Source organism: Pseudorca crassidens, chromosome 12 (assembly GCF_039906515.1).
Source record: "Pseudorca crassidens isolate mPseCra1 chromosome 12, mPseCra1.hap1, whole genome shotgun sequence".
Taxonomy (NCBI): Eukaryota; Metazoa; Chordata; class Mammalia; order Artiodactyla; family Delphinidae; genus Pseudorca; species Pseudorca crassidens.
This window is the reverse complement of record NC_090307.1, coordinates 52128710-52148509: the sequence shown is the minus strand read 5'-3', so window position 1 is coordinate 52148509 and position 19800 is coordinate 52128710. Positions and strand designations below refer to the sequence as shown.

The 19800-nt window shown below is 40.3% G+C and overlaps 1 protein-coding gene across 9 annotated transcripts in view; it reads right to left on the bottom strand.

Annotated features, from left to right (window-relative positions):
- The window catches only part of TMEM241 (transmembrane protein 241), a 106620-nt gene extending 93605 nt beyond the window's left edge, over nucleotides 1-13015 (bottom strand). For 7 of the 9 annotated variants that reach the window (XM_067699511.1, XM_067699516.1, XM_067699515.1 and 4 more), the window contains exons 1-3: nucleotides 12825-13015; nucleotides 10358-10404; nucleotides 3957-4034 (exon numbers count right to left, since the gene is read on the bottom strand). In XM_067699511.1, coding sequence (XP_067555612.1) covers nucleotides 3957-4034; nucleotides 10358-10404; nucleotides 12825-12929 — 230 coding nt within the window. In that variant the 5' untranslated portion in view covers nucleotides 12930-13015. The remainder of the gene's footprint in view (nucleotides 1-3956; nucleotides 4035-10357; nucleotides 10405-12824) is intronic. The other 2 variants (XM_067699512.1, XM_067699513.1) reach the window with 1 other exon arrangement.
- Between the last annotated feature and the right edge of the window lie 6785 nt (nucleotides 13016-19800).

Here is a 19800-nt window from a genome sequence, read left to right as displayed (position 1 = left end):
GAAAACCTTGAGAATCAAAATTTTACTCTCATATGCAGAGTGGACAAAAAGTGGCATGTAGGTTAAAGATTACTTTCAAAATGTTTTTATTTAAACATGCAGCCTGGTAATATAGGAGCCAGGAAATGGCATCTAAAGTCTCCAATGAAATCATGCCCGAGTCGGTCCTCAGCGATGGTTCTAGAATCTAACAGAGTGACACGGTCTCACTGTGCTACCAGGCTTCCAGTCAGCTGAAACAGGTCACAGTGTTCGTTTAGGATCATGTTTTAGAAATACAAAAAGCTTTCAGCACAGGACTTCCAACATCTGCTAGAAAAATCATTTCAACACTCTGCAAAGTCTTGGCTACAACAGTTGCCACCACATAATGACAAGCTTGTGACTGAAAACCAGTGCTATCCTTCCCAAGACAGAGGCTTCCAGGGCATCGTCCAACACCCGCTGATAACAACTGGCTGCCAGGCAAACGTCCTGGGAGAAGAATGATTCCATCAGATCACTGGGTGGAGTCAATACATGATGTGGCCAGAGGCTGACAAACACAGCAATGTAAGAAACACGGTGCCAGGGTCTGCGACTTGTTTGCAAGGGAATCTGGGATTCTGCTGCTGTGCTCCAGGCTGCAAGGACAGTCTAAATGAGCTCTCTATGGCATATGCTATTAAGGACCAATTTGGAGCCCACCCTCCAGCCCCATCACTATAACTCCATGATGACATTCTATCATGCCATCAGGGACTCCAAACGGTCCTTCAGCTGTTGTTTCCATTTTTAGTAGAGCCCAACCTCTGCTATCTCTGCACAAGTACACAGTCACACAGCAAAGCTGGGCTTTGGTTCTCTGATGACATCACTGGAAAACCAAGCCCAGTAGGAAACAGCAGCCACAGCGAACACAAACCCAGCCCAGGCACACACAGGAGCACTGGAGCTGGGTCCTTGCTGCTTGCTACCTGCTAACACCTCTTTGCCCAGGGCCCATCGTAACTGGAAATCCTGAGCTGTGACAGCAGTTATTAACCACAAGACCCACTACAAACTAAGACACTAGAATCTCTGACGAGAAGCTTAACTGAGCTGACACCATGTGTGCGTGGCTGTGAAACCACCTAAGGAAGTCCAGGGGATAGAGGTGAAAAAGTCTCTGGGAGATTTAGCAAGGGGACCAAAAAGGGATATGATTATGGCTCTTCTGAGATGGGTGGCGCCTAGCGTCATGCAAGTTAAAGGGACAACAGTGTCTAGCGGATCCTTCTCTGTCAAGGACCACTTCTTCCAGGAAAAGCATCTTGAGAATCTTTGACTTCACCCAGTCCTACTAGTCATCCCCTCTACCCACCTCCAAAAAAAGCAATAAAAATATGAAGAATTCCATCAAGGGATGAATGGATAAACAAAATGCGGTATATAAACAAAATGTGCTCTATACACACAATGGAATATTATTCAGCCTTAAAAAGGAAGGAAATCCTCACACATGCTTCAACATAGATGAAGCTTGCAGACATTATGCCAAGTGAAATAAACCAGTCACAAAAGGACAAATACTGTATGATTCCATTTAAAGGAGGTACCTAGAATAGGTAAATTCATAGAGACAACGTAGAACAGAGCTTTACCAGGGGCCTGGGGTGGGGGTGGAAGGAGAAAGGGGGAGCTATTGTTTAATGGGTACAGAGTTTCTGTTTAGAATGGTGAAAAGGTCTGGAAATGGATGGTGGTAATGGTTGCATAACATTGTGAATGTACTTAATGCCACTGAATCGTACACTTAAAAAATGTTTAAAAATGGTAAAATTTATGTTATGTATATTTTACATACAAAAAAATGTTTGAGTATGAACAATGGCATCACTTTTAAGGAAATATGACTAAGGTAATGTTTATTTAATTTTAATTTTTTTTTTTGGCCGCACCGCACAGCCTGTGGGATCCTAGTTCCCCGAGCAGGATCGAACCCAAGCCCTGGGCAGGGAAAGCACGGAGTCCCAACCACTGCACCACCAGGGAATTCCCTAAGGTGATGTTTAAATGACCACTATGAACAAGTAAATAATTCACATCAGAAATTATAAGATAATCATAGTCAGGAACACTGTAAAAGAGGAAGATCCGGGGCTTCCCTGGTGGCGCAGTGGTTGAGAGTCCGCCTGCCGATGCAGGGGACACAGGTTCATGCCCCGGTCCGGGAAGATCCCACATGCCACGGAGCGGCTGGGCCCGTGAGCCATGGCCGCTGAGCCTGGGCGTCCGGAGCTTGTGCTCCGCAACGGGAGAGGCCACAACAGTGAGAGGCCCGCGTACTGCAAAAAAAAAAGGAGGAAGATCCATGTTGATCAGCACCGGTGGACCCCAGCGCAAAATCTGACGGCCAATTCCCTGATTCTAGTCCAATCTCTTGCTTCTGTGGAGGAATACATTCAACTATTTGGAGTCAAAATGCTTCATCATTTAACTAAATCTTAGAACTAAATCTTAGAACTACCACAGTCCTTGTGAATTCAGGGCTCCTATTCGTTTAAATGAAGACCCATTCTCTTTGAACTATCCACCATAACAATGGAGTATAAAGTAAGACCTGTGCTTAGTAACACATATAGAATCCCCAAATTTTATATTTTGGGGTTGTATCAAGTGGAGGACGCTCTACCATGGAAATGTAAAATTATGACTTCATGAACTACTCCTTTGGATTAGTTAAGCGTCTTGTGTGTGACAGTCTTTCAGAATATGGACTGTGATGTAATAGGGTCAGGGAAATTAATCCACACCTCAGTTCCCAGGGCCTCTCCCTTGTCAAACTTCTTCATACTGGTGTTTTGCTCTCCAGTTAAATATTTTCAGAAGAAGCCAAAATTATTAATATTTATACTGGACTTATTCTCAAAGCTTCTCCAGAGCGCCAGGCCAAGGGATGACTTAGCAACGAAGCAGTTAATCTAATTCATGGAGAAGTTGGGCAGATAACTTGGACCACGAGGCAAATGGTTTGGCCTGATCATTCAGTTGGGTTGTTTACCTTATTCATGTAAACCTTGACTTCATTTTCTTTTCATTTTGTGCATCATTTCAGGCAAGGCATGATGTTCTCAAAGAATCATGAGGATTTATTTGGGTGAGGCAGGACTGAACAGCCAATTCGGATTACAATTTTGGTTGAAAAATGTCATTGTCTTTGACATTTCTTTCAAATCTATTTGAAAAGCGGTCTTAATAGGATCATAACAACAATGTGTGATCTGAATCAGACCCTGGATCAAATTTTTGTGGAGAGGGCTAGAAAGAATGTTACTGAGAAAACTGGCAAAACGTGAATCAGTCTATACATGAGATAATAGTATTGCATCAATGTTAACTTCCTCACTTTAATAACTGCTGTAGTCCTGCAAGAGAACATCCTTGCTCTTAGGAGATACATGCTCAACAATTCAGAAGTAAAAAAAAATCTGCAACTTACCTTCAAATAATTCAGAAAAAAATTACATGTATACAAATATGTATGTATATATCAAGTGAAACGGATAAGAGAAGCAAGGTGAAATAATAATTGGGGAATCTGAGTAAAGGATATGGGACTTCTTTGTACTATTTCTAACTTTTCTGTAAGCAGGAAATAATTTCAAAATTAAAAATTTACCCAAAAAATTTAAAGCTGATTTAATAACTTATTCATAGCAGTCCTGTGATCTACAACAAAGCCAAATTAATATGGTATTATAAATTGTATATCTCAATTTATTTTAATATTATAAGAGTGGCATTATTAACCGGGAAAACACTACTTGAGCTCTATTTGATTACAACATCATTTAATCTTAAGATTAGAAGGGAATTAAGAGATCATACAACTCAAATAAACACCCGTGTTTCCCAATGTAACACCACAAGAAGTTAAATAATACACAAGGAAGCTGGTATGAGTCATGAATCAATCACAGAAGAGGTGGTCCTACCTTGAATTGCTGTTGATCTCCGCCCAGCCCAGTTTCCATGACACATGAAGCAAAAGTCCACCAATTAATGTCTGCCACCTGAAAAGGATAAGGGCCAATGTGAATTTAACAGAGTGCCATGGTCTCAAATGCCATCCACCCCCAGCAGATCTGTCGAGTGACACAAATATACACGTGATCCTTCTTACAACTCCTTTCTCCCACTTTCTCCAAATTATCATCCCAATTCTCAGACCCATCCTTCTCAATCTCCACTATTCCGAATCCAGCTGTACCATTCAGTGCTGACACTGATGTTCTCCTCTTCTTATTCTAGACTTTTCCCGAACAATCTCACCCACAGCCACCACTTCTCTATGACCTCTGCACTAATGGTTCCCATATCCCCCTTCTCACGAGGATATGGCCACCCTGATACCCCACAAGCTCCCGATGATAACATGCCTAAAACATTACCTTGAACTTCCCTCTCCCCATCCTGGTCATTCTCCTACTATCCCTCATCAGCCAAACCAGAAACCTAGATGTCATCCCAGCCCTCCTCTGTCGTCACCTCCCTCAACAACTTACAAATTCCTATTGACTTTATCCCCATAACCTCTCTGAAACCCGAAGCCTTCCCCTCCATCCATCTGCTTAATTCAGACTCTCATCATCCCACACCTGGACCATAGCATCAGTTCCCTAACCGGTCCCCTTCTCTCCAGGGCTGCCCTGCACCATCCATTCTCCATCCTGCAGCCAGAGGGTTTGTTCTAAAATGCAAACCTAATTGTGCCCCTCACTTGTTTTAAAAATGGCTGATTCTTCCTGGTGCTGTAGGCAGCAGCCCTTGGCCTATTTTCTGCTGCAACACACTTGGGGTCATGAAGCTCACGTGAGGCACATTTCCTCACGTGCAGAGTTTAGGGGGAGCACAGGTGACAAGATAAACACCTCTCCCTCTCCCACTGCAGAAAGCACAGCAAAATGCCAAATGAGTGACCAGTACTACAGGCATAACTGTATCCTATTCCACACTAATTGCTTTTACTCTATTTTTGGTGAGTCATTCATAAATTTCAAAACCTTATTTTTAGTTATGACTTGAGACACCTACCTTGGAGGTTATTACAGCACACCCGTGTGTTGGGACACGACACCGGAGAACCCCTGGTCTACAGAACAAAGTCACTTGCATGTGACATAGAAGCCTTCCAGGACTTGCAGCTGCCCCTCTCCAGGGTCAGTTCCTGTCCACCTGTCAGTGGCAGCCACATTCCAGCCACACCGAACAGGCCATAGCCTCGGTAATGTGCCAGGCCATTTCATACTTTTTAGAGCTTGCACGTGCGGCCCTCGTGACCCATAACGTCTTCCCTTCTCCTCCGTGTTGGTGGACACCTGCTCATCCTGTAAGATCCAGGTGTTACGTCTCCCTTGTGAAGACTTCAATGACACTGCCAGGCGGAGTGGACAGATATGGACCGTGTCTTCCAACAGCTTGGTCTAGAGCAGTGGATCTCAATCATGTGGATCTTCCCCCCCCGGGGACATTTGGAGACATTTTTGGTTGTCACAATTGGGGATGGGGGAAGGGTTGCTACTGGCACCTCATGAGTAGAAGCCAGGATGCTGCCCCACACCTTACAACGTGCCGGACAGCCCTCCACAACAGAGTTATCTAGTGCAAAATACCAATGGTGCTGAGGCCGAGAAACTCTGGTCTAGAGGGAAGTAAGCTAATTAACCAATAATTACAGTGAAGTGTGATACAGTCCTAATGGGAAGAGTACCAGGTAGCACAAAACACCCTAGCAGAGGCAGTTAATCCAGTCTAGGGGGTTGGGTGACTCTTCCTAGAGGAAGTAAATTCAAGCAAAAGCCTGAAGCCTGTTCAAAGCGGGAGACCCAGAATGGACCAGGGCCCACAGGTAAGAGAGACAATGGCTCCAGCAAAGCTTCTTACAGAGGTTCAATTGGCCTGACCTTAGCATGTGAGTACTCGAGGCGGGGGCTGGTCACGAAGGGCCATATCAATCGTCAACGAGCTGGGGCTTTAAACTGGGGACCCACTGAAGGGTCTGCAGCACGGGAGCGACACTGCCACGTTTACCTTGGGGAAAGCTCTGTCTCTTTACAAGGGAGAGAATGTTTGCTGAGAAAAGCAAGACCAGGGGCCAGGAAGCAAGTTAGGAGTTGTTAGGGTGATTTGAGAGATGATAGTGGCCCAGGAAGAGGCGATGAAGACGGTGGACGGGTTCTAAAGATGTTTAGAGGTCCTAGCTGTTGATTAGACGTTGGGGTGAAGGAGACAAAGAAATCAAGAATAACACAGGTTTCTGAGTAGGGCGACTGGATACAAGGTACCATTCACCACAGGTAAACTGAAGAAGAAATGAGCAGGCTCTAGGAGGGCAGGGATTTTTCTTTCCTTCACTGAAGTAGTCCAAGTGTCTAAAACAGTGACTGGCATATGCATGCGATCAATTTTCTTAGAATGAGTTATTCTGCCCAACTACGTGCCTCCTGTGTACCTGGCACAGTTCTAGGCATCAGGGATACGCCAGTGACAAAATGATTGTTTTTGTTGCTTAATTCTTGCATTTGTAGACCTTACATTCTATCGGGGGAGGTGCATTCAGTCTGACATCTACAGAGAAGGAGGGGAAAAGGCAATTCAGGTGAAAACATCACCTTTTCCCACTAACTTCCCTAAGTCCCTCTACCTGGAGAGAAGTGAAAGGACAATCAGGATCAGAAAATGGGAAAACAGGGGCTTCCCTGGTGGCGCAGTGGTTAAGAATCCGCCTGCTAATGCAGGGGATACAGGTTCGAGCCCTGGTCCGGGAAGATCCCACATGCCGCGAAGCAACTAAGCCCATGCGCTACAACTACTGAGCCTGCACTCTTGAGCCTGCGAGCCACAACTACTGAAGCCCACATACCACAACTACTGAAGCCCGCGTGCCTAGAGTCCAAGCTCCGCAACAAGAGAAGTCATTGCCATGAGAAGCCCGCGCACCACAACGAAGAGTTGCCCCCCGCTCACGGCAACTAGAGAAAGCCCGCGTGCAGCAACGAAGACCCAGTGCAGTCAAAAATAATAAAATTAAATTAAAAGAAAAGAAGATGAGAAAACAATATCCCAGCTTTATTGACTGAAATATACACGATCATAGATGATATATTTTTTTTAAGTTTTGCTGTGAAATATTATGGAGAAACGACGAAGTAATTCTAAAGTTCATCTGAAATAACATATCGGTGATAATATACAGAACAAAAATTCAAAAGCATAAAAAAGTGGTGAAAAGTCTTCTCTTCCCTGTCCACTATCTGCACTTCCCTGTCCACCACCTTAGTAGTTCCCTAATGTAACCACTCTTACTAGTGTCTTCATCTTTTTTTTAAATAAGGAAAACATACACACATTTCTACTTGATGGTAATGTACTATACTGTTATGGACTTGCTTTTGTTCTCCATTAAATGAATCTTGAAGACCTTTCCTTGTCAATACACAAGAGTTTCCTTATTTTTTAACATTTGAATAGTATTCCATTAGGAATACAATATAATTTATTTAATTGGTTCTGTATAGATGAAAATTAGGTTGTTTAAAAATGCTCTCTGGGACGTCCCTGGTGGTCAGTGGTTAAGAATCCGCCTTCCAATGCAGGGGACAAGGGCTCAATCCCTGGTTGGGGAACTAAGATCCCACATGCCGAGGGGGAACTAAGACCCGCAGCTAAGACCTGACACAGCCAAATAAATAAATATTAAAAAAAAAAGTCATTATTAAAAAAAATGCTGTCTCGTGGATGGACCTAAAGACTGTCATACAGAATGAAGTAAGTCAGAAAGAGATAAACAAATATCATATATTAACGCATATATGTGGGATCTAGAAAAATGGTACAGATGAACCGGTTTGTAAGGCAGAAATAGAGACACAGATGTAGAGAACAAACGTATGGCCACCAAGGGGGGAAAGCGGCAGGGGAGGGGGGGATGAATTGGGAGATTGGGATTGACATGTATACACTGATATGTATAAAATGGATAACTAATAAGAACCTGCTGTATAAAAAATAAATAAAATAAAATTCAAAAAATAAAAATGCTGTCACAAACAGCTGCAATGTTTCACATGTATATCTTTGTACATATTTCATTTACATAAATGCAAGTAAACCTCTCAAGTAAATTACTGGAAGTGGAATTGCTGGATTGAAGGATTCAAACCATTGCTATATTCTGCCAAAGTGCCAATCATAGATATTATACCAGTTTGCCACCCATGATCAATATATGAGAGCACCTGCTTTCTTTCATTCTCATCAATGCTACGCTATCAAATTTTGAAGTTTCATTTTGCAAATCTTGTTGGTAAAAATATACCTCAATACAGTTTAAAATTATATTTTCTTATGAATGAAGAATATCTTTTTATATGTTCAAGAGCCCTTTGTAGGTAGGGATTTTTGTTTTTGATATAAAGATCTGGTTTTAGTGCACTGGGATTGTATAATTGCTTTATATTTTTAAAAAATAATTGATGTTTTATTCATGGTGAATATTCCATGGGCATTCGAAAGGGGGGCATAATCTCTGTTTTCAAGATACAGAGTTTGATATTTATCTATTAATTGTATTATTTATCAAATATATACATATGTTCTAGTGTTTTGTTGGTCCAATTGATCTGTTATGGAAAAATAGTAGTAAATTTGTCTCCTATCACTAGTATGTTCCTATTTAGCCCTGGTATTCCTGCTGTTTTTATTTGACAAATGACGATGCCCTGTTGTTTGGTTGATAGATATTCATCACTATTTTATTTTCACTTTGAACTGCATGCTCCGGCATTATAATGTGTCTTTTCATTTTGAACTGCATTGCTTTAACATTGTTAACACAGCGTTCTTCATTTGCTTAATGTTTTTGTCCTGAATTCAACCTTGATTGATATTAAGATCTCTATCCCTGCTTTTCTGTGTGCAATTGTGTGACACTTAAAAAAAAAAAAAAGGAAAAAGAGAAGAGGGATGGCGTGCTGTGCCACATATTTAAATGCTATAATAATGAAAACAATTTACCACTAGCCCCTTTCCATAAAAACTGACAAATAAGTGCTCAAAAACAGACCCTAGAAAAATGACTTTACATATGATACTGATGACCCAAAGGCAAAAGGAAGGATTATACAATAAAATATAATAAATGGGGCTAGTATAAATAAAAAACCATTAGGGGAGGAATGATTTCTTCACATTGCACCATACACTAAAATAAACGGATCATAATTAAGAATTGAAAAAAGCTTTAATGACTTATAGGTGACTATCTATATGATCTTGTGATAGAGAAGAATAAACATAAAAGCAATGGTAGCTATCACAAAAGAAACGATCAATTTGAAACTAAAATATATTTTTTTAAAAGATGGGGGCAGGGGTGGAAGTTTGAGGTGAGAAGGGGAAATGTGAACCCCAGAGCACTCCATGCTGCCTCTACCATTTCTCTAGACTGTTGACCCGACTCTACACCATTTTCTATCTTCTTCCTAATAATAGCATCTCTCAGTCACAAGATCACCCACCCGATTCATCTATGTTTCTCTCTGCTGCTTCATTCCTACATTCAAACAATGAATTCTCTATGATGTCACTTAAAAAAACTAAATAATCAAGGTAATTATAAACAAAATGAAATGGCAAAGAAAAAATTGAAAAAAAAAAGAAATTCCAATAAATATGATAGAAAAGTGGTTGGCATCCTTTAAATATGAAGAATTCATTAAATAATAAAAAAATACTAAAACCCTAGTAAAAATAAAAGCGTTAAAAAAAGAAAAAATAAAATAAAAGGGTAAAAGGCACAAATAGACACTAAAAAAAGAGATACAAGTGGATAACATAAGAAAACTGTCCAATTTCATGAATAATCTAAGAAATGATAAGACAAAATAATATGATACCATTTTTTGCCCATGAAATCAGCAGAGAGGGAAAAAGTAACAGTCATGGTTTGAGTATAATACATAGAAACTTTCATACACAGGCTGGGTTACAATGTAAATTGGTAAAAAGATACTGGAAAAGAATTTTTTAATATTCAAGCAGACTACTAAAGAAGTTCATGTTCTTTAATCTAAATTTCTTATATAGGAATCTATTCCAAAGAAATAGTTAGAAATTTAGCAGATTTGAATGCAAAAAATGTCTGAGAACATTGTTGTGTTTATACTCCCAAAATGGGACACCATTCAAATGCCATTAATAGAATGACTAAATAAATTACAGGATGTCTATCTAATGAAAAAATCTATGCAGTCATTAAATATATTTTGAACAACATTTAATGATGCTGGTTGGACATTTCCTACAAATGTATATAAAGCGCATAAAAGATACTCACCCTTGGAATAATGTAGGGTAGGTAAATTTCAAGACAGACAGGACATACTGAAAAACAAATACCAAATTAATGGACATTTTCAAATTATAGAGAATTGATAGATCATATAATCAAAGAAATCCCTACTAAAGAAACATAAGTATATTCAAGTTTCAAAAAGGCTTTTTTTATTCCTCCCCAAAAAAATCACACACTGGGAAAAAAAATGACCTTCCAATTCATACTGAAGAGAGGGACTAAGTGAAGTAAGTCAGACAGAGAAAGACAAATATCATATGCTCTCACTCACATGTGGAATCTAATTTTTTTTTTAAGTGATACAAATGAACTTACTTACAAAACAGAAACAGACTTACAGATATCGAAAACAAACTTACGGTTACCAAAAGGGAATGTTGGGGGGAGGGATAAATCAGGGGCTTCGTATTAACATACATACCCTACTATACATAAGATAGATAACCAGCAAGGACCTACTGTATAGCACAGGGAACTCTACTCAATATTCTGTGATAACCTATACAAGAAAAAAATCTGAAAAAGAATGAATATATGTATATGTATAACTGAGTCACTTTGCTGTACACTTGAACTAACACAACATTGTAAATTAACTATACTCCAATACAATTAAAAAAAAAAAAAGAGAGGGGGGACTTGCTTTCCCCAGGGTCACCAGAAACCTGACAATCTCTCAGTTGGGGACGCAACAAAGTGGAACACACAGCAGCTGGGCCAGATATTGTGGACATCTGACCCCTCAGCATCGTCCCAGACCCCAGAAGTGTTATAACTGTTATAACTGCGGTTATAACTGCGGTAACACCAGAGAAAACCAGACAAACCCCTGGACACTGTTTGTTTTCTCGGGGTATCCACTTTAACTACTGCCCAGTTTACCTAAAAATCCACCGCCTTCTGTGTTTCTCTTCAAGTAAGAACTGCATCCTGTTCATTCTTTCCTTTGTTTTCCTTCCATTTTTAGGGTTTTGTTTGGTTTTTACATTCTTAGGATTTTTTTCCTAACTAATTCTTCTTAGGTATATTACATTTTTAGGTGTGTTTTTTAAGGATTTGTTTAAAGCTAACTCAGCTAAGGTCAACTTGTATTTCTATTATGTCTTTTAACCAAATTTACAGCACATTATGTATGGGAGAACTGTATTTTATCTTTCTGGGTATCTTTGTCTATTGTTTTCTATGACTGAACACTTTAAGAATTTTTTAAAAGCCTAAAAACCATTAAATGGCTTTAAGCAAGGGTTCTACTGATACTTCACATGATCTGAAAAGTGCAATAGACTGGTGTTGGGCAAGTTTACATTTATACTTTTTTTCCCCATGGATTAATCAACATGTAATTCCCCTTGTATGAGCTCCTAAATGCCACAATTATAGTTAACTACCTGTGCTCTGGTCTGTGTTTCCTAGAAATGGACCTTCATTCTTCTCTAAAGTCTATTTACTCACACAATTCAGTTTGTTCCCCTCCACTTTTCCATGATATTTTCTTTGTAAAACTGAGACAGAGAAAGGATTGAGTATGTGGGCCATGACCTACATCATCCTCAACAATGTTCATGACGATAACAAATGCTCATTTATCGCTATTTGCTAATAGTTCTTTTCCAGAGAGCAAGAGGGTTTTATTCTCAAGAGGGAGTGGGGAGAGAGCAGTCAAGACCCTACAGTGGGGGAAGGAGGTCCTGAGCTCCCTATTGCCACTTTGGCTTGGTGTCCACCCTGGAGTCCAGGACAGGGGGTGATGTCCCACCCTAGCCCACAGGGATCCAACATTTCCCTGCATGGTACCAAATCCAAGGCCAGCTTCTCCCTCCTAACAAAACAAAAACATGGTACCACTGCTTTTCTGCCTCCTCATCAAAAGAGTTCTACGACATTAAACAAAATTAAGTTTACATCTTATCTTTTAAAATAATTCCATGAAAAAATCTAGAATATACTGGAAGTGCCTGGGATGGAGACATAGAAAAAACAGGTTTGAGAATCAGTGGTGTGAGGCAGAGATGGAGATGGATTGATATCTTCTATTTAAAGGTTTCTGGAACCTTGTGGGGTTCTGGGGCAGGGGCATGTTTAGAAGAGAAAGCAGGATGTGCATGATTTCTTCGCCTACTCTTCCTCCTCGAGGGAACAGGAGCCAATTGCTTTTTCTTTCCCTAAAAAGTGGTCCACATATCCAAAAATTAAGTTCCTGGGAATTCACCAGTCAAAAAAATCCAGTTTCCCAGGATATGTAAAGAATGCATTACAGGACGAGAAATGGGGACGGTACCGTCCAACAAATCTTATTTCTAAAAGAGCATGGTACATAGAGTCGTTTTCTTCTCCATCGTCATCAGGAACAAATCAGATAAAAAGCTGGAGGCAGCATTTGTTCTACACACGATTTGGGACTAAGATCGCCCACGGGCAATCATCAGCACCCCGCGCCCGCCTTCCTCACCTTTTCGTTAGGTAAGAAGCCCGCCCTCCTCACCTTGTTCGTGAGGTAAGAAGCCAGGTAGCAGGTACAAAACGTGAGGCCGACCAGGCACCTCCTCATGCACATCTGTTAATTTGCGCCCCTTCCCGGGGACCCCGCAGAAGCCACACGGCCGCGGCGCGAGCCGGTCCACCTCCACCGCGGCTGCTACGACCACCACGTGACTGCGAGCTCAGCCAATCCGCGCAGGGACCGCCCCCCGGTGCCTGCCTCTTAAAGAGGCCGCGCCTTCGCAGGCCCCGTAGCCTCGCGGTGGGCGGGGCGGCACTCAGCTGCCCAGGACAGCGGAGGGAGGAATAAGTCCCCCAGGGCTGCTACCGCCCGCAGAGCAAGAGCGGACAGTAGTTGTTGTAAAAAAAGTAGAAAATGGTAGAAGTGGGGAAAAAAGCAGCTGACAGAACAATTCACAACAGTCCATTAGCATTTAAAGAAAAAATGTCCATAGCTAGCTCTAAGCGGTGGGAGCAAAATGTTGTTTGTGCTTTACTGAATTTTCCCAATTTTCTTCATCGAGTCTGTACTACTTTTGCAAACGACACAAAAAAGCTAACAACAAGAAATGTTATTTTAAAAGAAGGAAGGCTGAGGGGGCAGGCACTATAATCAGTGTAGTTTTTTCTTTAGGAGAAGTCAATCCAATTGCTTTGAAATTTCCATAAAATAAATCCTTCCAGAAGTAGAGCTTCAAGCACAGCCCCTATTCCTAGTCTCTAGGGAGGAAAAATGACCTAGTTAGGCTTCGGGCAGACAGTAGTAGACATGCACAAAAACATACTGAGGGACTTTGTCAGGAACTAGAGGTACAAGTGTCCGCACATATAGAAACATACAGATTTTTAGAAATACCCCATGCACCAGGAAGCCTTCACTCTTTTTTATCTGTATGCCCAATGTAAAATTGCTTATCAAACTGTATTATCCAAGAAAATACTGGATATATTGTCTCCACATAAAACACAAATAAACTAAAAATTTATTTTTCCTTGACAATATTTAGAAAACCTATTTCAGAGCTAAACAGTCCTTACAAAGAAACTTTTTGCCCAATAGAATTTGCTTGAAATAAATGGTTGTTATATACCTGAGATTTCCCTGGACTCTTTTAAGAGGTGAACAAATTCAATTCAGGCCTTATTACTTCCTAGTTATTGCTTAACTTATTTTCTTTGACAAAATTTGCTTGACAAGCAGGAACAACCAGCACAGTAAAGAACCATGCAAATAGAAGTTGACATTCGTAGCAAAAGTGCTGTAGATCTTACCAGAAGTGTTGATTTTTCCAAAGCTGCATTATTCTGTTCCACAAAACAAACTAAACTAATACTGAATAAAAATGAAATTACCAGGTCTTACATTGATAAACAACAAGCTGCTATATATGAGACTGTGTTAGACCTTCTATTCACACAAAAAGATTTAACTAGTTGTATTGTTAATTGAGATCTTTGAGGCCAAAGGGTCATAGTCATTAATTTGCTTTTTGAAAATTGACTGTTACGTGCTCAAAAAAATGTTTCTTGAATAAACAAAGAAGGGAGCTTGGATTAAACAATAACTTGTGGGTTTTTTCTCCTCAAAAATCTTTTTTAATAATGAATTTTTTTGACAGCACACATGGACAATTCTCAAAAGACGGCAGAAGTGGCTGCACACTTTTTGAAACTTCCTAAATTTCCCTTAGGAAAAAAGAATATCAATATCTCTTATGGATATAGATGCAAAAATCCTCAACAAAACACTAGCAAATGGAATCCAGCAACATAAAAAAGGAGTATACACCCTGACCACAAGTGATTTATCCCAAGAAATAAGGTTTGTTTAACATCCAAAAATCAATTAATGCAATACACCATATCAATAGAGTAAAGGACAAAAATCACATCACCATCTCAAGTAGAAACAGATAAGGCATTTGACAAAGTTAAACACCCTTCCATAACAAAAACATAAAAAGAGGAACTTCCCTGGCGGTCCAGTGGTTAAGACTCTGCGCTATCACTGCAGGGGGCAGGGGGTTCAATCCCTCATCAGGGAACTAAGATCCCACCTACGTGTTGCAAGGCACAGCCAAAAAACAGGGACTTCCTTGGTGGCGCAGTGGTTAAGAATCCGCCTGCCAATGCAGGGGACGCGGGTTAAAGCCCTGGTCCGGGAAGATCCCACATGCCACGGAGCAACTAAGCCCGTGCACCACAACTACTGAGCCTGCGCTCTAGAGCCCACGAGCCACAACTACGGAGCCTGAGTGCCACAACTACTGAAGCCCTCACGCCTAGAGCCTGTGCTCCGCAACAAGAGAAGCCACCGCAATGAGAAGCCCGCGCACCACGATGAAGAGCAGCACCCGCTTGCCGCAACTAGAGAAAGCCCGCGCGCAGCAACGAAGACCCAACGCAGCCAAAAATAAATGAATAAATAAATTTTAAAAAAACATAAAAGAAATTAGAAAAAAAGAAGGGAACTTACTCAACACAATAAAAGTCACCTGCAGTTAACATTATGCTTAATGATGAGAGACAATGCTTTTCTCCCTAAGATCAGGAACAAGACAAGGATGGCCATTCTTGCCACTTCTATTCAACATTGTATTGGAGGCTCTATCCAGGAAAATAAGGCAAGAAAAAAACTTTAAAGGCATCCAGACTGCAAAAAAAGTAAAACTATCTCTGTTACAGATGACAGGATTTTGAATACAGAAAATCTTAATGAATCCACTAAAGAAATACTATTAGAACTAATAGATGAGTTCAGAAAGTTTGCAAGACACAAGATCAAAAAGTCAACTGTATTTCAATACACTTGCAATGAACAATGTGAAGAAGAAATTAATGAAACAATTTCATTGAAAATAGCACCAAAAAGGGGAGTTCCCTGGTGGTCTAGTGGTTAGGATTCAGCACTTTCACTACTCTGGCCTGGGTTCAATCCCAGGTCAGGGAACTGAGAGTCTGCAAGCCCCACAGCTGTGGCCAAATTAATTAATTAATTAATTAAATAAAAATAGCACCAAAAAGAACAAAATTTTAGGAATAAATTTAGCAAAATAAGTGAAAATTTATACTCTGAACACTACATAACATTATTGAAGGACACTGAAGAAGAACAAAATAAATGGAGAGATACCCCATGCTCATGGATCAGAAGACTTAATATTGTTAAAATGGCAATATTCCCCAATTTGATCTACAAATTCAACACAAAACCCCATCAAAATTCCAGTTGGTTTACCTGTAGAAATTAATAAGCTGATCTTAAAATTCATATGGAAATTCAAGCGACCCATTATAGATAAAACAATCTTGAAAAAAACAAAGTTAAAGGACTCATAGTTCTTGATTTCAAAGATTACTACAAAACCTCAGTAGTCAAGACAGTGTGATACTGGCATAAGAATATATATATATAGATCAATGGAATAGAAGTGAGATCCAGAAGTAACTCCTCACACTTATGACCAATTGAATTTTGACAAGGGCACCAAGAGAATCCAAGGAGCAAATTTAACCAGTAGTTCCAGGACAACTGGATATCCACATGCAAAAGAATGAAGGTGGACCCCTACCTCATACAACATACAAAAATTATCTCAAATGCTAAGTGAAAGAAGCCAGTCACAAAAGACCACATGTTGTGTGATTCCATTTATAGAAATAGCCAGAGTGGGCAAATCTATAGAAACAGAAAATAGAATAGTGGTTGTCTGGGGCTAGGGGAAATGCAGAGTGACTGCTAATGATGTGGGGTTTCTTTATGGGGTGATGAAAATGTTCTAAAATTGATTGTGTTGATGGTTGCACAACTTAGTGAACATACTAAAAAATCATTGTATTGTACACTGCAAATTGGTGAATTATATGGTATGTGAATTATACCTCAATAAAAGTGTTATAAGAAAAAACAGACCCCCCTAGCAAAACCACATCCCATGGAGACCATCAACTTCAAAACTAAGGGAACGAGGATAATGACAATCCTTGAGAGTGCTAGGATTGGAAGTGGCCATGAGGGGTAGCTCTGGAGTGCTGGTACTATTCTGTTTCCTGATGGTTCCATGATGTGCTCACTTTGCAATATTCATATAGTTGTGTATGTATTACTTTGTATGTGTATTTTACTTCAATAAAAAGCACACAGTACAAAGAGACAAAGATATGGAAAATATGAAAATGTGGTTAAGAGTCATGGTGGACAGAATGAGCAGGTCTAATTCTATTTAATATGAATTCAGGGACTTCCCTGGTGGTCCAGTGGTAAAGAACCTGCCTTCCAATGCAGGGGACGCGGATTTGATCCCTAGTCGGGGAACTAAGATCCCACATGCCACGGAGCAACTAAGCCCATGCACCACAACTACTGAGTGTGAATGCCTCAACGAGAGAGACCGCATGCCATAACTAAGACCTGACTCAGGCAAAAAAAAAAAAAAAAAAAAGAATTCAGTAAAAAGAGAATACATAGAACGTGAGAGGCATTTTTTCCCAGAACTAATGTAAGGCATGAATCTTCAGATACAGTGAATCCTGAGCAAACCAAATGAAAAGAAATCCACTCTTAGACATACTCACATATTCAAGTTCACATTTTTATTGTATTAAAAATATACAACATATAATTTGTTATATAACCATTTTAACCATTTTTAAGTGTATAGTAGTGTTAATTACATGCGCATTGTTGTGCAACAGATTTCTAGAACTTTTGCATCCTGCTAAACTGTAATTCTATACCCACTGAACAACTCCTCTTTTCCTGCTCTCCCAGCTCCTGGGAACCACCATTCTACTTTCTTTCTACTACTTTGGATACCTTATCTAAGTGGAATCAAGTACATGTATTTTATTAAAAATTATTCACCTTTTGTTTATCCTTTATAGTCAGAACATTACATCAATTTAAAGAAAATAATGTGCAGTAAAGAGAACAAACAAAATATTTGTTATTAGAAAATGGCAATGGGGAATTCCCTAGCAGTCCAGTGGTTAGCAGTCTTGGCTTTCACTGCCAAGGGCTTGGGTTCAATCCCTGGTTGGGGAACTAAGCTCCCACAAGCCCCAGAGCTTGGCCAAAAAAAAAAGAAAGAAAGAAAATGGCACTGGGTTGCATAACGTTCAAAAACCACTGTGTCCCAACTGAACCTAACTGACCTATATCCATAAAATCCCACTCTAGAAACCTTATGAAAATACTGAGTCATCACTAAACATATAATGGACTTTCCTATCCTTACACTAGTCTTATACTGTTCCTTCCAGCTAAATTAGCTTTATAGCTTCTCTCCAAACTTCGTGGTCTAATTTGATAACACCTCCTCCATGAAGCCTTTCCACATCTCATCAACCCACAATGAATCCTGAAACATTTGTTGTCTATAGCTGTCATGTGGCAATTAATCATGCACACTTTCGAGACAGAAGTTTTGTATTATCATTCAATGTTGCTATGTGAATATGTTCTCTCTCCAACCATATCTCACAGTTCTTTTTTTCTCCCACAGGACTTTAGGAATATCCTAAGCAGTTAGTAAATATTTGTTGATTGCCTGAAACAGGTACTTGCAAAATAGACTTAACTCATTTCAATAATAAAGACTAAAGAGCTTTATTTCAGTTCCCTTTAGAGACTGAAGAATCTGCTGATTCCATGTGCTGAGGCAGTGCAAATTCTAGAATAGCTTCATCTCTGTTGATCACCAGCGAGTTTACCAACAGAGATGATAGGAGTAAAAACTGGAACTAAATCTTTTAAACATTGTGCTTATTCCACTTCACAGCAAAATGGCCGTTACACCATTCAAGAGCTCACTGTTAAATAGCATAGGACTAAACAAACAGATAACATACAATAACATGCTGTCGTTGGTAAACCCCATTTTTCCTATTAATAATATTTGTAAATGTAAACTGTAAGTATTGTAAAATTCTATTGTCCTTTTTAAGGAGCACATAGTTGGTGGCATCAGGTACATACCTTAACTGTTGACACACAACCATTAAAACTGTTAACCCACAAACTCTGTTCTAACCTGGAACTCCAACTCAGGATGAATAAACTTCCCTTGTCCCCACAGCCCGCCCTCTCTCTTCCCTGTCTTGAGTAAAACCTTAGTGTCCTCTGAGACTATTCATTTTTGTCTAGTGTGCAAGGCAGGGGAGAGGGTCTGTACTCTTTGCTCTCTCCAGTGCAGCTCCCAAAACATGATTCCTGCTGCCTCAGGAATACGGCTCTCCTCTGGCATCTCTGCCCATCCCGCTGTCACTGTCTCTAAGATTCCCTAGCAGCAGCATCTACCAACCCCTCTGGATTACAATCTTCACATCTTCTGAAGACCAGCACCTGCTCACACTCTTCCAATTCCACCCCAAGCCCTGCCATCTTGCTGGGTAATTTCAAGGCCCATGTGCATCACCCATCTAACACGCTGGCATTTTACCCTGCTCCCTTAAGCTTCCCGACCTCATCCTCACCATTGTTTCACTGTGGTTTCCTCTGATCTGGGAATAACCTGCATCTGCTCTACCCTTAAAACACTTAAGGAGTTCACTCACACTCTCTCTCTGAGGTGAAGTTCACTTAACATAAAATTAACCATTTCAAAGTGTAAAATTCAGTGGCATTGAACAGATTCACGATGTTGTGCAAGTATCAACTGATATCAAGTTCCAAAACAGTTTATCACCCCAAAAGAAAACCCTTTACCCGTTAAGCAGTCACTCCCCGTTTCCCTCCTCCCCACCCCATTCCCTGGCAACCACCAGTCTGATTTCTGTCTTCATTGATTTACCTATTCGGGATTTTTCTGGTCACTTTATGAAAATCTCCCTACAAAATACTGAATCAAAACTCTGTGCTTCCAATGCAGGGGGCGTGGGTTGGATTCCTGGTTGGGGAACCAAGATCCCACACGCTGCGGGGCGGGGCCAAAAGCAAAACCAAAAAC